This window comes from Penicillium hispanicum (genome assembly GCF_028827665.1).
Source record: "Penicillium hispanicum strain IBT 35686 chromosome Unknown utg000001l_segment0_segment0, whole genome shotgun sequence".
Taxonomy (NCBI): Eukaryota; Fungi; Ascomycota; class Eurotiomycetes; order Eurotiales; family Aspergillaceae; genus Penicillium; species Penicillium hispanicum.
The window spans coordinates 743567-761396 of record NW_026623193.1 but is presented as its reverse complement, the minus strand read 5'-3'; the positions used below and the strand labels follow the sequence as shown (position 1 = coordinate 761396).

Genomic DNA, 17830 nt, shown 5'->3' with positions numbered 1-17830 from the left:
TATATACAATTCCCGCTCCCTTTTCAATGGCGGAATTATTTCCTATTGGCAATCTCAGTTCACTCATTCCTTGCGCTGACGCTCTCTTCACCATAGGCCGTGCGTTGTCTATATTAGGCCCATCATCATGAGCACTAGGAAGGGGCACAGTGAAGAGAAGATTAGAAACCAAAAGTGACACAAATCAAATCAAAATAGTAAAGCAGACGTGTATACTAACCACCTCCTTCTTAGCCCTAATGACCGCCATCGACTCACCCTGACTCATCCAAACGACGGACGATGATTGGCCCAGACAGCAATCAGTGCCCACTTTCCCGTTACAGAAAGTGTCAGGTAGACGAGGAAGCTGAAAAGGATGCTTTTCGCACAACACTTGCAAAGACGTCAATCGCCATTTACTGACAATGCTAGAAGTACCCACGCTGGAGCACAATGTGCTCGATATTCTGGGCCAGCAGCCGGCCATGTACAAACTTTACACCCAGATATGCTGCATCTACTCGGTACCAGACCCGTCTGCTCAAGATACGATCATCACCACTTTGAGAGCCGGCCTGAACAAGCTGGCTGTTTCCTTCCCATGGCTTGCGGGGAATGTCATTAATGAAGGTGCCAGTGAGGGCAACTCGGGTATCTTCAGAATCGTGCCCTCAGGCTCCATCCCACTGGTCATCAAAGATCTACAGCGTGATCCAGCCGCGCCGACAATGACCAGCCTCCGACAAGCCAATTTCCCCATGACGATGCTAGACGAGAATATCATCGCACCCTGTTTGACTCTGAACTTGCCGGGAAACACGGTAGGGCTGGCTGCCAACTCTGCACCGGTCTTTGCGGTCCAGGCGACCTTTATCACCAGGGGTCTAATGCTTACGATCGTTGGACAGCACAATGCTATGGACATGACGGGGCAGAGCCATATCATTGATCTGATGTCAAAGGCCTGTCAGGGTCAGCCGTTTACGGCAGACGAGCTGTCGAACGGGAACGTGGACCGGAGCAAAACTATTCCCCTGCTTGGTGAATCCTACCAGCCGGGCCCAGAACTTGCTCAGCAAATACAAACATCATCGCAGAATGATAAAAGCGCGACACCATCGCCGCCTGTTAACTGCCTCTGGAGCTATGTGACCTTCCCTGCGACCTCTTTGCGTGCCCTCAAAAAACTGGCAATGGAGACAAAGACCCTCCCCTCTGGGTTTGTCTCTACGGATGACGCCGTCTGCGCGTTTTTATGGAAGTGTATTTCTCGAGTCCGGATTGCACGCCTTGCAAGTACTACGCCATCCACATTTGCCCGCGCCGTTGATGTTCGACAGCGGATGGGAGTCTCCGCGACCTACCCGGGCATGTTGCAAACTATGACATATAATCAAGATACCCTTGGAAAGGTAGAGACAGAGCCCTTGGGTTCCATCGCCTCGCAGCTTCGCTCTCAACTTGATCCCAATGTCATGGATATGGTGTACAGAGTACGATCTCTAGCCACCCTCCTCGCCCGCTCGTCAGATAAGACCAAAGCTTCCTTCACTGCGGGTGTTGATATCTCGACAGGCATTGCGCTTAGCTCCTGGGCTAAGATCAATTGCTACAACCTTGACTTTAATCTTGGACTCGGGAAACCAGAGGCAGTCCGACGACCATGCTTTACTGTCGTTGAGAGTCTCTTCTATTTGATGCCCCCATCACCAGACGGTGCGATGGCTGTTGCAATTTGCCTTCGGGATGAGGATTGGGAGCGATTGAAGATGGACCAGGAATTTTCGACGTATGGGAGGTACATTGGATGATGAGATATCGTGGCGAGTGATTTTGAAATGGCCTGATGATGAAAGTACCACTATATGTACCGCTGCATAGAGATGATGTAGACAATAGAGCATTCTTCCCGGGGAAAGTGGACATCTTCATACATGTAGATGTTGGCCCGATCGCCCGCGCCGATCGCCATGGTGCCTGGCGCTCCGCATTCCGTCATGCCTCCGCATTTGGCAGCTCCTCCCTTCTTCTCTCTTCCCTCTTACATCTCACAGCTCGCATTCTCCCTGGAATCCCTCTCTCTGCATCCACTGTCTTGTACATCATTCTCTCACAGTAACAGTCTCTCGTTCCGCCCATCATCCTGTATCAACGTCACCGCAATCATGGGTGGAGAAACTCCGCATCTCGCCCCCGCCCCAGCTCCCTCGCTGCCCCGGCTGGCTGAGCGTCCGGTCGGCCAGCGTATCACCAAGATATACACGGACCGGCTGCGCCAATTCACCGCCACAGGCCAATATGAGGGCCAGAATCTGGTGTCAAAATACTTCGAAGCAGTGAACGCCGATGAAGACCATGTGAAGCTGTCGGTGTACTCAGTCCCCGACCTCCAGCGACCGTCCTTCGAGGAGGCAGCCTCCCAGGAATTCTCACCCACACATATCGGCGCTTCCTTTGGGCCCAGCTGGTCTACCCACTGGTTTCGCATCCGCCTGACCGTCCCCAAAGATATGTGCCAGAAAGAACGTCTCGAGTTTCATTGGGATGCCCAGAACGAGGGCTTAGTCTGGACAGAGGACGGTCGCCCGCTGCAGGGCCTGACTGGAGGCGGAGAGAGAATTGAATGGATCATTCCTGATTCATGGCGGGATGGCAAGGAGCATACATTCTATATCGAAATGGCCTGCAATGGCATGTTCGGGAACGCACCGGGAGGCGATTCGATTCAGCCGCCGAATCCTGACAAGTCGTATACTCTCAACACGGCACGGATCACGGCGGTGAACTTGGCAGCGCGTGCCCTCTACTACGATTTCTGGATCATCGGTGATGCCGCTCGCGAGTTCCCTGGTGACTCCTGGGAGGCGCATGAAGCCAACATGGTGGGCAATGCTATGATCGATACTTTCATAGCCAGCAATGGGAGCAACGAGTCTATCCACGAGGCGCGGAAGATTGCGCAAAAGTACCTTGGTGAAAAGGTGGACTCTTCGGAAGTCTATGCGACGGATACGGCACCATTTGTCTACGCTATTGGTCATTGCCACATCGATACTTGCTGGCTTTGGCCGTGGGCAGAAACGAAACGCAAAGTTGCACGGTCTTGGTCAAACCAATGCGACTTGATGGATCGTTACCCGGAGCACCGCTTCACTTGCTCCCAGGCACAGCAGTTTAAGTGGCTCAAGCAATACTACCCGACTGTTTTCGATCGTGTGAAGCGCTGGGTGAGGAAAGGTCACTTTCAGCCAATTGGCGGTAGTTGGGTTGAGCACGATACCAATATGCCAAGTGGCGAGTCGCTGGTGAGACAGTTCCTGTACGGCCAGCGCTTCTTCGAGAGCCACTTTGGCAAACGATGCACCACTTTCTGGCTGCCAGACACCTTTGGCTACTCTACGCAGATCCCTCAGATCTGCCGTCTGGCAGGCATGAGCCGCTTCTTCACTCAGAAGCTCAGCTGGAACAACATCAACAACTTCCCCCACACCACCTTCCAATGGGTTGCGCTGGACGGCAGCCAGGTGATGTGCCATATGGCACCCGCCGAGACCTATACGGCCGAGGCGCATTTTGGTGACCTCAGGCGCAGCGTTACCCAGCATAAGTCGATGGACAAGGACAAATCCTCCCTTCTCGTGTTTGGCAAGGGAGATGGTGGCGGTGGCCCTACGTTTGAACATTTGGAGAAATTGCGCCGGTGCCGTGGCCTCTCGGACAAGATCGGCACTCTTCCGCGTGTCAAGATGGGCGAGTCTGTCGATGACTTCTTTGACAAGCTAGAGGCGAACGCTGCCAATGGTACCGAGTTTGCAACCTGGTATGGTGAACTCTACTTTGAACTTCACCGTGGTACCTATACCACTCAGGCAAACAACAAGCGCAACAACCGCAAGTCCGAATTCCTCCTACGTGAGATCGAGCTTCTTGCCACTCTGGCTACCATCCGTGGATCTGACAAAGACTACAAGTATCCCAAAGAGCAGATTGATGAAATGTGGGAGGGCGTTCTGCTTTGTCAGTTCCATGACTGCTTGCCTGGCAGCTCTATTGAGATGTGCTATGACGACTCTGATAAGCTGTATGCGGAGATCTTCAAGACAGGGGCCAAACTGCGCAAAGATGCCCTCGAAGCTCTGGGAATCACTAGTTCTGTTGACGGTAGAGATCTGGTGGTCCTAAACACCTTGCCATGGCCTCGTTCCGAAGTTGTGAAACTTCCTGAAGCTCTTACATCGAATGGGCCTAAGTATGCATTGGTCAATGGTACTACCGGAGTGATCGCCTGTCAGCCGGTTAACTTGAAGACTACAGCGGCGGTGACAGTGACTGAGATGGAGCCCGGCATCTTCCGACTGGAGAACGGCAAGCTCAGAGTAGATGTCCAAGACGGCACTATCACTTCGTTGTTTGATGTTGAAGCAAACAGGGAGGTCGTTGCAAAAGGTGGGAAAGCGGGCCAGCTGGTCATCTTTGATGACAAGCCCCTGTACTGGCAAGCGTGGGACGTTGAGGTCTTCCACCTCGAGTCACGAAAGGAGCTTCCCCGTGGCAAGACTATCATAGCGGAGAACGACCAACACCGAGTCAGTGTTGTGACCGAAACCCAGATTAGCGCCAAGAGCTGGGTCAAGACCACCATTGCCCTATCAGCCTCGGTGTCTTCCGAGCCTTCCTATGTGGAATTCGAAAGTGAGGTCGAGTGGCAGGAGAATATGAAGTTCCTCAAGGTCGAATTCCCTGTCGATGTGACGAATACCGAAGCGTCTTACGAGACTCAGTATGGTATTATTCGACGCCCGACTCACTACAACACAAGGTATGGCACTTAATACGTCCTCCATCAAGATTACCACTAATATCTTCCAGCTGGGATATGGCTAAATTTGAGGTCTGCTGCCATAAATGGGCTGACCTGTCCGAACACGGTTACGGTGTTTCCATCCTCAATGACTCCAAATATGGCTTTGCTACCTGTGGCAACCTCATGCGTCTGTCGCTGCTCCGTGCTCCCAAGGCTCCCGATGCTCACGCCGATATGGGTCGTCACCGCATTCGTTACGCTATTCTTCCCCATTCCGGTGGTCTCGATGATCGTACCGTTCGTGCCGGATACAATTTCAATCAGCCACTTGTTGTGGAGCGAGTGAGCGCCCAGATGTCAGCCTGCAAGGCCGCGTTCAAGTTTGTGTCTTTCCATGGTGCGCCCTCGGTTATCTTGGATGTAGTCAAGCGTGGAGAAGACGACGCAGATGTCTCCACCGGTGGAATTCCATCGCGCCCTGGCAAGAGTGTCATCCTGCGTTTCTACGAGTCTCTCGGTGGAAAAGCTCGCGGGTCGATTCAAAGTAGCTTGCCTGTCAAGCGTGTTTGGAAATGCAATGTGCTCGAAGATGATGAGGAGGAGTTGCAGATCGAGAAGGTGGCCGGGTCCTCTTCGGTTAATGTCGAGTTGCGGGCGTTTGAGGTTGCTACTTACCGGCTCCAGCTGTGATGAGAGGATAGCTCAAGCGTGAGCCTATCCAATTACCTGAGCTTAGAGATGGCATTCTTGACAGCTGGCTCTTCCCTCCCCTTCATAGTGCTATGTGGCTCAGTTTTAAGTTTAATGCATATCGTGATGAATGAAAAATCCATAGGATTTGCGTAATGTGTGCTGTCCTCTTCACTAGCCGTGATGTACATGATGATAATATAACATAGACCCCATTTTCCCCTGCGCCTAGCTTTGCTCGAGAAAAAACTCCGAGGTAATCAAGAAAGCCATCCCAACTCCAAGCAAGAGAAACAGATGCAAAATTTGATGTCATAAGACAATCCATCCAATCATCAAGGATATCAGCGAATGGTCTAGTCCCGTCCATAGCTGATTTTCAATCGCTTGACAGGCGGTTTATCCCCACCATCATCAGAAAAATCATCCGTTTGGTTTTTGCCTTTGGTATTCTTCGAGCCGCCAGAAGATTTCTTCTTATTCTTCGACGAGCCAGAGACATTCTTGACACTAGCAGATGCAGAGACAGATCCATCGCCAGCATTGCTCTTATTCGAAGGCGCATTGCCGCCGGATGTGGATGTAGGCGTTGCGGCGTGCGAAGGGGTCGTTTGAGCAGACGAAGGACCCGGAGAATCCTACAGAAAAAGCACGAATATCAGCCACCGGTACAACATGAAGGTACCCTGCTTGCGTGGGCTTCCTTGCGACTTACCATCATGTAGCTCGCCGAGCTGCGCGAGAAGACTCGATCTGCATCCGTGACCGCTGCTTTGCGCCGTCCGCTGACTCCAGACCCGAGGCTCAGTCCTGACGCACCAAGACTTGAGGTGTTGGACGAGCCTTTGATGTAGTTGTCGAAGCCTTTGATGATGTTGCCTGCGGTGGTTTCTTCGAGGTAGGATTGCTCAAAGCGGAATATTTGGTCTTCAAGTTGGGCCTGGAGGGATTGTATAAGTTAGTTCATCTTGTTTGTTGGTTTATTGCGGTTTTTGAGCTCTGGCGATGCGGTCCGTGTGCATTGGAGCTGATTCGAGACTGTCCCGAAGCGTCAAAGGATGGGTGTTACCGCAGACTCCATCACTCACCATGCTCTTGTCCATCAAGCGCTTTTTCCCGAGTGTGTCCCGAAGCTCTCGCCTTAGCTTCTCGTAGTATGGTAGTCCGCGACTGGTAGCGTTTTGGTCGGCGGGCGCATTTGGGGCCCCTGCCGTTGCGCCGGTCGCTGGTGTCGCAGGCGTGCTGGTCGCAGGCACCGCCGGGGCGGCGGGCGCAGTCTCAGCCATCGTGGGGGGAATTGACAATTTGCTTGAAAGAAGATGCTTATCCAACTCCAGGGAGGGATAAGAGCGAAAGAGTCTGGTTCAGAGCAAAGACGCACAGCAACTGCGGGATTGGAAGGTTAACGCCTTCCAAGTTCGGCTGCGAGCTTATCGTGTGCCGGCGTTTGTCTGGTTTGCATGCAGCTGCTGGCCATCTCGCCATCCCCTCTGTTTACTACTCGGAGACAACCTCCTTCCCTGTGTCACGATATTCTTGACTTGATTTACCCTTTTTATTGATCCCTGCTCTGCATGATGGACCACTCGATGCACCATATGGACCACAGCCACATGGACCATGGCGGCATGGACATGGAGGCCAAGTGCAACATGAATGCAAGTACACGGGGACTGCATCTGGGGATCTGCTGTGTTGCTAACCTTGTCTTGCTTTGTACTAGATGGTATTCACCTGGTCATCGAAAGACCTGTGCATCATCTTCCGCCAGTGGCACATCACCGGCCCGCTCTCGTTCATTCTCTCACTCATCCTGATCGTCCTCCTCACCGCAGGCTATGAAGGAATCCGACAAGTGACACGACGGTATGAGGATGCTCATGCGAAGCGCCTAAATGCTTTTACAGCAACTACAGCCACCGGTGCAGGTAAGTCGTTTTTCTCCTTATTAGAGGCATGCTGGGAGAGCAGCAGGTGTTTTCTTTGACTGGTTGACGTTGGCATGATGGCTTTGGTGTTGAACATGAACCCTCTTGTTGTTGCCTCCCTGCATGAGCTTGCTCTCATTGATGTCTGGCTCTGCAGAAAATGGGATCGCCGACCCGATCACTGCCAACGTCCACGCCGAGACACTCCCGCCCGTTGGTGGCGAACGCTCACCACTGCTTGTAGGAAGGGACAACAGGGCCGCGATTACGCGCCAAGGGAAGATCACATTGGCGGCACTTTATGCCATTCAAGTGTTCTATAGCTTTTTCATCATGTGAGTGGGATGTGGTCTGGACCAGTCTGGCTGAGTGGAATACTAATGTAGACCTTCCCTGGGTATAGGCTGCTGTTTATGACCTACAATGGCATGGTCATGATTGCAGTGGCAGTGGGTGCTTTTATTGGTTATCTGGTCTTTGCGGACGGTGCTCCAGCTACCAAGACAATTGCGTGCCACTGAACATTCGCAGAAGATTTACCTGGGTGCCGGGGTCTTATGATTGACGATGAGGCTGCGGCATAATTTCGTGAATTCCATCTTGCATCTTGGCCCGTCGATATCTGCAGAGTATTTAGTTTTGAGTGTGTATTGTATATAGCGCAGTCCAACCTTTCGCTGGAGCATAAATTCATGGGACTTCAACATCACTCCCGTCGTCGCCAAATCCAAAAGTGAAGCCTCCAGAATTCTGCTCTTCGGAGGCATCTTCTGTTTTTCCATGGACGATATCGTCCCACTTGCGCTTCTTGCCATCTGCTTTCCTTTGCAGCTCTTCCAGCCCCCGGTTCAGCAGATCTGGGTAGGCCTTATGCATGCCACTGACAAACTTGTCATACGGATTGCCGACATTCTTCCGGAATCCGGATACTTGGTCCGCCTTGTTGGATAAGAAGTCTAGTGCTGCGCTCAAGTGGGCCCGAGGAATAAAATTTTGGGTGATGGCGATGGAGGGTTCCAGGTTCACCACCAAATGCCACCAGCCAGAGGGGACGTGCAAGATCTCGCCTTCCCCGCAGATTCCTTCCATACAACCCGGTGTCCGCCGTGCCTCGGCATGGAAAGTAAACAGCCATTCTGCGATACTCAATGGTGAGGTCACTTCACTCTGGTCATCAGATACGAAGACACCTGGCGGAGGAGGCCGCTTGTCACCGGAGGGGAACATAATCCAGTACTTGGGGCCTCGGAGTACCGCATTCCAGGCGCTGGTGGCGTTGGGATCTTTGTGAAACTTGCTGCCGGAACGCTCGGGACCAACAATGAGCCACTGTCGGTCTGGCCGATCCTCGCCCAATACTGAGAAGAGGTCCTCAGCAAAGCACGGTGGTGGCCAGTATGCTGCCTTGGGCGTTTGCTCGGGTGGGCCCACTGCCAGCCCCATCTTGGAGACAAAAGCCCGATCGAACAGGTACAACGGGCTTTCGTCGGAATTGTCTGCCATGTAGTCCCCGTAGGTGCGTAACGGCCAATCGACTGCTTCGGCACGGAATGTGCCCTGGCCATATCGTGACAGGAGGGTACCGACCGTCCAGTCCTTGTAGACTGGCCACGCCTTCACTGGTTCGGTGAGAATGAATGGATGATCTGCCCATCTCTCATGGAATTCTTCCGGTGACAGATCTGGGAGACGAGGGATTTGATTGCGTGCAGGGATCTTAGTGACAAAAGGATCCAGCACGATGTGCGCGCAGTTGAAGGGTCGATAGAGGGTATCTGAGTAGAGATGCGAACAGTCCACCGTTGGAACTTTGGAGGCGGGAAGATTGAGATATGTGCCTCGCCATGTTCCCCGCCATGTGAATGATTCTGGGGCTGATCTATTATTTGTATTAGTGGAAAGTCTTTCACGGCATCCATACCGCTATGACTGCTGGTATAACATGCCATAGCCCAATGTGCTAGTGTTGTATGTCGATTTTCTTTAGCACAGGGTATGGACTTACCCAACAAACAGCGTCTTCCATAATTCCTCAGCTCGAGCAAAGGCGTATAGGGCCTTACATGTTCGCCCAATGCGCAAAAGGCTGGGACCATCTAAATATTCCAGCAGCAATAGAATCAGCTCGTCTGGGAGCAGTTGAAAAGAGCCTAGTGCATCCCGGAGACTCCATGTAGCCAGGAGAGCATTCCCACTTGGCTTGACACCCAATGGATGACTGGGAATGGCTTCAATTCCATTCTCCCCATCTTGGGCATGTGGATAATCCGGGAACGATGTGATGTCAGGCATGGTTCGCGCCTAGGGCTTCAATTTTTTTTTCTGCCGGTCCGAGCACCCCCAACGGCCCAAACTTGCGTGAATGCAGCGAATAGACACAGCCGACACGATAAATCAGAAAAAGAACAAACAAAATGAAGGACTGAAAAGAACAATCGTAGGAAGAACAATGCGCAGCGATGCATACTCGCTTGGCCGGCCAGCCCCCACATTCGGTAGGCGGTGAGGCCCGCTCCCACCCTGAAAAAAAAAAAGCGGCGGCAGCAAATGGCGTCCCGTCGCCGTCGATTTTTTCTTCCTCTTCTCTTCCCACTCCATTTGTGAACAAATCCACACCTGTCATCACCACCACCTAGTATCTCAAGCGCTCTTCTTGCCGGAAGAGCTGTGATACTAGTTTCGAATTTCTGCTGCGAACTACCCTCAGGGCACCGTTCGCTCTACCTTCACCCCACCCGGTCACAGCGACAAGTCGCCTGTGATCACCCACGTTTTCAACCGCCAATATGTCGAACGACAAGGGCCTCGAGGATCTTCCCGAGGGTATGTGTTCACCTCTTTTCCCTTTTCTCTTGATGTGGAAAGATGTGCCCGTTCTGTCTGATCAGGGTTGTGTGCGATCTTGGGTGGCGATAGTACATGGTGAATCGAGCGATAGGAGCCCAAAGACTGACTTCGCTTGCTTGCGCATTTTACAGGACTCATCGAGTCGAACTACGATGAGATCACCGACTCTTTTGACTCGATGGACCTGAAGCCTGAGCTGCTTCGCGGTATGTGATAATTCCAATCCTCCTAAACCCCGTGGCGGGGTACCTGCAGAAAATTCCTAACTGGCGACCAGGTGTCTACGCCTACGGTTTCGAGCGTCCCTCCGCTATCCAGCAGCGTGCCATCATGCCCATCATCAAGGGTGAGTAGCTCCGATCGAAAATCTACGAAATTAGGCGCTGAATTATAGGGCGTTAGGCAATGATGTTATCGCCCAGGCCCAGTCCGGTACTGGCAAGACCGCCACTTTCTCCATCTCCGCCCTCCAGAAGCTCGACCCCAACCTGAAGGCCTGCCAGGCTCTGATCCTCGCTCCCACCCGTGAGCTGGCCCAGCAGATCCAGAAGGTCGTTGTTGCCATCGGTGACTTCATGAGCATTGAGTGCCACGCCTGTATCGGTGGTACCAATGTCCGTGAGGACATGACTGCTCTCCGCGAGGGCCCCCAGGTCGTTGTCGGCACCCCCGGTCGTGTGCAGGACATGATCCAGCGCCGTGTCCTCCGTACCGACAACATGAAGCTGTTCGTCCTCGACGAGGCTGATGAGATGCTGTCCCGTGGTTTCACCGAGCAGATCTACGACATCTTCCAGCTCCTTCCCCAGTCCACCCAGGTCACCCTGCTGTCGGCCACTATGCCCCAGGATGTCCTGGAGGTCACCACCAAGTTCATGCGTGACCCCATCCGTATCCTGGTCAAGAAGCAGGAGCTTACCCTTGAGGGTATCAAGCAGTTCTACATCGCCGTCGAGAAGGAGGAGTGGAAGCTCGACACCCTGTCCGATCTCTACGAGACCGTCACCATCACCCAGGCCGTTATCTTCTGCAACACCCGCCGAAAGGTCGACTGGCTCACCGACAAGCTCACTGCCCGTGACTTCACTGTCTCCGCCATGCACGGTGACATGGAGCAGGGCCAGCGTGATGTTATCATGAAGGAGTTCCGCTCCGGTTCCTCCCGTGTCCTGATTGCCACTGACCTTCTGGCCCGTGGTATTGATGTCCAGCAGGTCTCCCTGGTCATCAACTACGACCTGCCCGCCAACCGTGAGAACTACATTCACCGTATCGGTCGTGGTGGTCGTTTCGGTCGTAAGGGTGTTGCCATCAACTTCGTCACCGCCGACGATGTCCGCATGCTCCGTGAGATCGAGCAGTTCTACAGCACCCAGGTCGAGGAGATGCCCATGAACGTTGCCGACCTCATCTAAACACCCTCACCCTTTTTATGTCTTGATGCGGATTACGATCGCAGAACCTGCGTCAAAAGTGGCTTTCTGTGTTTCCCAACGCATTTCCGCTCGCGGTGGTCCGCGGGAGTTGGCCAAGGCTCCATTAGCATGGTGCGTTGATGGGCCTGCGCCACCCCTTTGACCATTGCTATGGTTTCCTATGTCCCCTGCACTTACGGAGATGTGACATGTTTGTGCGTTTCGTTGCTGCCACGGTTTCATTTTTTCCCGCATTTTCTCTCCGTTTTTCTTGTATCTAGCTCGCTCTGGTTGGTTAAGGATGCTGCAATTACCGTACTTAATCAAATAGATCGGGCCAAAATATGACTTGTTCCTCACGGAGTTCGTGCTTTAACTCGTATCTGTTCTCTGAAGGTTGACGGAAACATCCGCTGCTATGTGAGGTCTCTGTGTTGTGTTGCTCGCCTTCTCCCACATCTCGCTTACAACCCCGTGCTTTCATCTCTCTTTGGTCTACACCCACCCTTTCAGCCCTCGTTTCCCCATCTCCGAAGACCCTCTCCATATTGTCCCACCGCACATCTATTGCCTATTTCTCGCAGCTATTCCCGTCAGTAACCCATCCATTTCGATCGATCTTCATCTCAGCCCTTTGACGCGTCGAATATCAAGGCAAGCCCTATAAGATGACGAGCCCAGAATTATCCGCGGGGATAGACAGATCAAATGATGTGGACTTGACTGCCGCCGTTAGTCTCCTCTGGCGATATGAACTGGACAGGCAGAACGAGGCTTTGACCACCAGCCTTATCACCACCCAGGAGGAAATGGCTGCGAGTGAGAACGAAAACCTCGCCATGAAGAAATGTCTCAACGATCTCCTTGTTGTCGTTGCCTCCATCGCCACAGTTCTCGCAAGCAAGACGGATGGCAGCCACCACCGTCTCCGGCTACTGCGTCGTCAGCTTCGACATGCCCTAGAGCCTCTCCACGAGTATGTCGAGGACAAAGGGAAAATGAACAAGCCACTGCGCACCTGCATCACCGAGCTCGAGCGTCTGTACCTCCCTGAGGAGTCGGAGCATGTTGTCACGTCCAAGGCTGCCCAGGACCAAACTGCTAGAAGCAGGGAACGACTTCATGCTCGAAAGATCGGCGCACCTGGTGTCTCTAACCAAACCCCCGCTGAGGGCGGCTCCGTCTTGGCCGTCGATTCAACTGCAAACTCGGCAATTGCCTCATCTACCCTGCAGTCTGTGCTCGCAGCCGTCATGAAACAAAATAAACGCAGCATCGAGGAATACTACGACGCAGCCAACGATTTCCGCCGCCAGCAGAAGCGCCTGCAGCAGAAGAACGAGGGCCTGTTCATTGACGCCTTTATTACCGGACTGGACAACGACCTCTACCGTCGCCGCATCATCCACTGGCTGAGAAAGGAAGGCTGGAACTGGCCTTCGTTGGAGCATATGGTCATGTTCTTGCTGCTGGAGGAAGAGCACTTTGAGAAGCAGGAGTTTGCAATGGCGCATCAGTTCGAGGATGGATCGGTGCTGTTGCCCGACGGGACGCGGAAGTATGGATTCATTGCCTTGCCGCCTATTACGGAAGAGGATCTTACGTCGTCGGATGAGGAGGATGTTGCGTGATCGCCGCTGAGGCCCTTTTTCACAGGATGGCACGTTTATGATACCCTTGAGTTGCAGGACTGGAATCTCGAATATCTTTGAAGATGCTTCATTCACATGCAAGCTGGAATCCAATTTCTCTGAGTAATGACACCTCGTAGGTGCTGCGGCAGCCTAGCATCCACCTCTCTAAGAGGACATCCATCCAGAATTCGCATATTATTGGGTACGGTGGCAGCTGATCTGCCATGGCTAGCACTCGGGGTATCCCACTCGCGATGTAAGTACGAGGGATTTCCATCAGGAACTCAACATTTACGAACATAGAGTGTGGCCAGCCACAATCGGATATTACGTTGCCCTCGTCGAAAGCTCCATCATTTGATCGGGAGTGTTTGAATGTCAAGGAGCAACCAGGACATTTTCTAGATCAACCAGGCATAAGATGGGAATTACGAGGACTTCAAGACGCGGTGCGAGGTAAATATCCCATTTGTTGGTTGAATGAAATGACGCTGACATATGGATGTCTAGAAAAAGGTCATTTGTCATAGACACCGAAGCAAGAGGCACGCAAGCATGCACCACGCAGCCACGAATTTACTCGCCATGTTCTTCTGCTGGTAGTCTATAGATTGACGGAGATGCGTTGCCAAGACATTCCTTAATCTTCCCGCACGTCGCCACTTGAACTACGCACCTTGAAAAGATCAAGACAGCCAGAGCGCTCCCTCTTGCCCGCCATGCAGGTGGCAGAGATCCTATCCGATATCACTTCCCTGCAGGTCTGTGTATGTGGTTTGTTTTACATCCCTTCGATCGTGACACCAGAGCCTCTTCCTCTACTCCCAGGTCGCCACGCGGGGTGGAGAGGAACCCTCACTGTAAGCGATTACATTCTAACGCATCCCAGGGACATACGGAAGCACTTGCCTTGGTAAATGTGCACAAGACTGTGCCAAGCTCCACAACCTCCACGACCACCGAGGGAGGCAAGCCTGCGACGACAGCTGAATCGGAGGACAAGATTGCGAGCCAACTCCTCAAGGAAGAAGATTCGCGGCGAGCGAATGACCTTGTCCAGCTCCACTATGAATTCAAATCACAGCATGCAAATGGCGAAGTAGATGATGCCCTGCGACGGGCCCGGAGAGACGTCGAGCAAGTCTTGTGGGAGCTGACGTGAACTGATCTGGCTGTTGCTTAAGTCGCGGTGCAAACCCGTCTCGCCATATATCTTTGGTGATGATTTGAAATGGGAAGCTGCACGACCGTGGTTGGGTAAGGATTGTTTCGACTCGGTATGATTCCTGCTGCTGTTAGGAGGGGAGCCAAGTCCACGACATGCTGCAATGATGCATGGATAGCAGACACATCAGTCGCGCTTCTTCCCAGATTGTCTCGTTCAATATCAACCATGTATGAAGATTTATGGACTCGGTACAGCATAAATTGGGCCAGATTTCCTGGCAATCTCGGTAGTTTCTAGTTCCTTCGTTAATCCAGTCCTTCTGTTCATTCCATGAACTCACTCAATTATTCTGTTCGTGGCTAAGCACCTTCTTCTCCATCATTTGGACCGACCGGATTCTCGTTGACCAACGAGGAGATCAGTGGGAGTCTTTTTGTCTTCACCACTGCGGGCTTCGAAAAAACCGCTAACACCATCGGGGCGTGTTCAGTTCGCTGGTGAACATCGCGGGCGCGGTTGCAGGCTATGTTCGGGACGCTGGTACTCTTGTCGGCGATGTCTATTGGGCACAGATGAACGGGGAGCCCAATTTTGTCTTTTCTCTATCTGCCAACCTGTAACTCTATAGTTCGTGGATTCGTTGTCGAGATGCACCGGGCCAGCCTTGTGACGTCATCGGCTGAATCGCGTCGATCGTGATCAGAGACACAGCTTACTTCGTCACTTCCACCTGGCATCGCTGCTCACTTCACAACCCACCGCGTGAGACTCCCGGTCTGCCACTTCCCCTCTCGCATCCATGAGACGAATCATGCCAGTCAAGACTTATCAAGATGTCCTCGACTTCTGGTTCGGTGCCAAATCCTCGCGCGACTACCTGAAACAGAAATCTTTCTGGTACGGCAGCCCAGCGGACGATGCGCATGTTCGGAAACATCTCGGCGAGTCCTACGAAGTTGCCAGGGCGGGCCAACTCGATACTTGGACTCGCGCCGGTAACGGCGAAGGGGCCCTGGCCCTGATCCTGCTCCTGGATCAAGTACCCCGGAATATCTTTCGTGGAACGCCCCAGGCATATGCAACCGACCCACAGGCGCCGCTGTCGGTGGCACGATATGTGGTTGATCAAGGCTGGGATAAACAGTTCCCCGACGTCCAGCGACGATATTTGTACTCGCCTTTCAACCACTCCGAGAACTTGAAGGATCAAGAGATGTCACTCAAGCTGTTCAAGGAACTGGGGAATACATACGACTTGCATTGGGCACAGAATTTCTATGATCAGATCAAGCAGCATGGACGCTTCGTTCACCGTGACCGGATCTTGGGAAGGGCGTGAGTTGCAGACACCAGGCGAGGAGGGATTCTGAACCAAAGAGAACCACAATATACGTATTCTAGATTTTGATTAGGCTCTAGGATTTTGCATGACTAGCGTGCCAGAGCCATGAATGTCATGACACATTTACATGTGGGCAGTTCGCCCCGAATTGCTAATTTTAGGGGGCCAACGTTGTTGAAAACGAAAAAACTCGTTACCGACGCTCTCCCTATTCCAACTCACTTCGCCTCTCCGACTGCATCCAATTTCACCCCTTCAGGATCCGGGAATACGCTCGACCTTGTTGGCTGCTTGCATATTTGGAGTCAAGCCTATGTTCCCGACTTCTCGCGCTGTTTGAGATAAAAGCGTCTGGAGATTACGACATCGCCCACAAAAACACTCAATGTATGGGCTGCACGAGTCGACCACAGCGAATTTGCTGGACTTCTTTTCCTTCTATGTCCTTCAGAATACAATCCCGGCGGTTCTGCTGATCGCGACTGCAAAGCGATCGCCGCTCCGGTATCTCGCCATTCCATGCATGATATGCATTGCCAGTCGATTCATACGCCCCTTTGCGCCTGCGGGTAGTCCTGCATGGTGCCAGGCGATATCTCAATTGATCATTGTGACATTGCAAGCTACCAATGTCCTCTTGATCAATCCGCTGGATCGACATGATCTCTCTCGTGTGGTGAAAGGCAACACCCTTGTGGCGTATTTCTTCGCGGCGCTTCGAGTTCTGGTTCAGATTCGGGGCATCAACACTCCATGGCAGGTGAAGAATATCCCTCCTCAGCCACGATACTATGTGCGACAGGGCAAGCTCTCCATGCCGCGGAGTCGCTTCCTGTTCCGCCAATCTGCCATCCTCGCCTGGCAATATTTGGCTCTGGATATTGTACAAACGACCTCTATCCAGCAAGCTCCTCCACCAGGCACGCTCTCCTCAACTGTGGTGTGGAATGTGTCAGGGAGCCAGTGGCTGGAACGCGCAGGCACACATCTCTCCATTTGGTTTGTGGTGAATCGAATCATCGGCGACTCGGCCTATCGCTTGCTCTCGATAATCAGCGTCGGAACGAACATGGAATCTCCGTCGGACTGGCCGCCGATGTTTGGAAGAATGGCAGACACCTACACCCTGAGGAATTTCTGGGGGTAAGTTTGCGCTGAGAGTAGCGTTGGCTCAAATCTGACACATTCTCCCAGGAAATTCTGGCATCAATTCCTGCGCCAGCCTTTCACCTCCATCAGTAACTTCATCGCCCGGGATATCTTGAGCCTGCGTCGATCTTCCCTTCTGGAACGCTACACCAACATTTTCATTGTCTTCTTCTGCTCGGCCGTCTTCCATGTGATGGTCGACATGTTGCAAAGTCTTCCGATGGAGTACTCCGGGTCCATCCCGTTCTACCTGGCCTTTGTGCTCGGTATCATGCTCGAGGATGGCGTACAAGCGCTGTGGCGGCGTTTCGCCGGCTCCGACTCAGAACAAGCATCTTCACATGGAGCTGTTCCACCAGCCTGGCACAAAGTAGTGGGAATGGCATGGACGATGACGTGGCTTGCCATTACTTCGACGTGGTACTTCACACCAGTGATCCAGCTGACCAATCCTGATATGTTTATGGTGCCATTCAGCTTGGCGGAAATCACTGGACTCCCCATTGCGGTGGGAGCCGCCGTCGTCAGCGGTCTTGTTCTAGTTCGAGTATTTGAGATCGAGCTCTGAGTACGATAGTTTCGGAATGCTGGGACGGCGATCATGGTGTATGATAGATAGCTCCACGCACGACTGCATAGTTCGTGTTGAGTGATCCCTGATGGTCAGCCAGGTTGGCTGTGGGATCATCCATCGTTTAAAACTTCAACCATCACTCCAATGTATATATAGACCTCGGTGGGAATCCCTTGGCTGGCGTCGACAGCTTGCTAGACGTGCTGCATAGCGTCGGCAGTAGTAAAACAACCAGCCCACATATCTATTGCATTGTTCGAACCAGGATATTTCGACTCAAACCCTATCCTGTATCCT

At 52.6% G+C, this 17830-nt stretch overlaps 11 protein-coding genes across 11 annotated transcripts; 9 read left to right on the top strand and 2 right to left on the bottom strand.

The window, feature by feature from the left end:
• Window positions 1–407: 407 nt before the first annotated feature.
• Window positions 408–1793, top strand: N7459_000298 (uncharacterized protein; the record flags this gene model as incomplete). The annotated part of the gene is made up of 1 exon (XM_056939483.1): window positions 408–1793. One exon carries the CDS (start codon window positions 408–410, stop codon window positions 1791–1793), a length of 1386 nt encoding a protein of 461 aa, XP_056803763.1.
• A 354-nt stretch (window positions 1794–2147) lies between these two features.
• On the top strand, window positions 2148–4814 carry N7459_000297 (alpha-mannosidase; the record flags this gene model as incomplete). Its single annotated transcript, XM_056939482.1, has 1 exon — window positions 2148–4814. One exon carries the CDS (start codon window positions 2148–2150, stop codon window positions 4812–4814), a length of 2667 nt encoding a protein of 888 aa, XP_056803762.1.
• A 44-nt stretch (window positions 4815–4858) lies between these two features.
• Window positions 4859–5476, top strand: N7459_000296 (CAZyme family GH38; the record flags this gene model as incomplete). Its single annotated transcript, XM_056939481.1, has 1 exon — window positions 4859–5476. The coding sequence occupies one exon, from the start codon at window positions 4859–4861 to the stop codon at window positions 5474–5476; it is 618 nt and encodes a 205-aa protein (XP_056803761.1).
• A 356-nt stretch (window positions 5477–5832) lies between these two features.
• N7459_000295 (chromatin modification-related protein EAF6/MEAF6) lies at window positions 5833–6762 on the bottom strand (the record flags this gene model as incomplete). The annotated part of the gene is made up of 3 exons (XM_056939480.1): window positions 5833–6114; window positions 6192–6416; window positions 6565–6762. The coding sequence occupies 3 exons, from the start codon at window positions 6760–6762 to the stop codon at window positions 5833–5835; spliced, it is 705 nt and encodes a 234-aa protein (XP_056803760.1).
• A 291-nt stretch (window positions 6763–7053) lies between these two features.
• N7459_000294 (low-affinity Cu transporter) lies at window positions 7054–7925 on the top strand (the record flags this gene model as incomplete). Its single annotated transcript, XM_056939479.1, has 4 exons — window positions 7054–7134; window positions 7200–7404; window positions 7562–7739; window positions 7808–7925. 4 exons carry the CDS (start codon window positions 7054–7056, stop codon window positions 7923–7925), a joined length of 582 nt encoding a protein of 193 aa, XP_056803759.1.
• A 169-nt stretch (window positions 7926–8094) lies between these two features.
• On the bottom strand, window positions 8095–9696 carry N7459_000293 (putative F-box and JmjC domain protein; the record flags this gene model as incomplete). The annotated part of the gene is made up of 2 exons (XM_056939478.1): window positions 8095–9283; window positions 9410–9696. 2 exons carry the CDS (start codon window positions 9694–9696, stop codon window positions 8095–8097), a joined length of 1476 nt encoding a protein of 491 aa, XP_056803758.1.
• A 494-nt stretch (window positions 9697–10190) lies between these two features.
• On the top strand, window positions 10191–11666 carry tif1 (putative eukaryotic translation initiation factor 4; the record flags this gene model as incomplete). Its single annotated transcript, XM_056939477.1, has 4 exons — window positions 10191–10227; window positions 10383–10457; window positions 10529–10597; window positions 10654–11666. 4 exons carry the CDS (start codon window positions 10191–10193, stop codon window positions 11664–11666), a joined length of 1194 nt encoding a protein of 397 aa, XP_056803757.1.
• A 668-nt stretch (window positions 11667–12334) lies between these two features.
• On the top strand, window positions 12335–13297 carry N7459_000291 (uncharacterized protein; the record flags this gene model as incomplete). The annotated part of the gene is made up of 1 exon (XM_056939476.1): window positions 12335–13297. The coding sequence occupies one exon, from the start codon at window positions 12335–12337 to the stop codon at window positions 13295–13297; it is 963 nt and encodes a 320-aa protein (XP_056803756.1).
• A 722-nt stretch (window positions 13298–14019) lies between these two features.
• Window positions 14020–14462, top strand: N7459_000290 (uncharacterized protein; the record flags this gene model as incomplete). The annotated part of the gene is made up of 2 exons (XM_056939475.1): window positions 14020–14067; window positions 14190–14462. 2 exons carry the CDS (start codon window positions 14020–14022, stop codon window positions 14460–14462), a joined length of 321 nt encoding a protein of 106 aa, XP_056803755.1.
• An 817-nt stretch (window positions 14463–15279) lies between these two features.
• Window positions 15280–15876, top strand: N7459_000289 (DUF924 family protein; the record flags this gene model as incomplete). Its single annotated transcript, XM_056939474.1, has 2 exons — window positions 15280–15803; window positions 15870–15876. 2 exons carry the CDS (start codon window positions 15280–15282, stop codon window positions 15874–15876), a joined length of 531 nt encoding a protein of 176 aa, XP_056803754.1.
• Window positions 15877–16195: 319 nt separating this feature from the next.
• N7459_000288 (wax synthase family protein) lies at window positions 16196–17527 on the top strand (the record flags this gene model as incomplete). The annotated part of the gene is made up of 2 exons (XM_056939473.1): window positions 16196–16953; window positions 17005–17527. 2 exons carry the CDS (start codon window positions 16196–16198, stop codon window positions 17525–17527), a joined length of 1281 nt encoding a protein of 426 aa, XP_056803753.1.
• Between the last annotated feature and the right edge of the window lie 303 nt (window positions 17528–17830).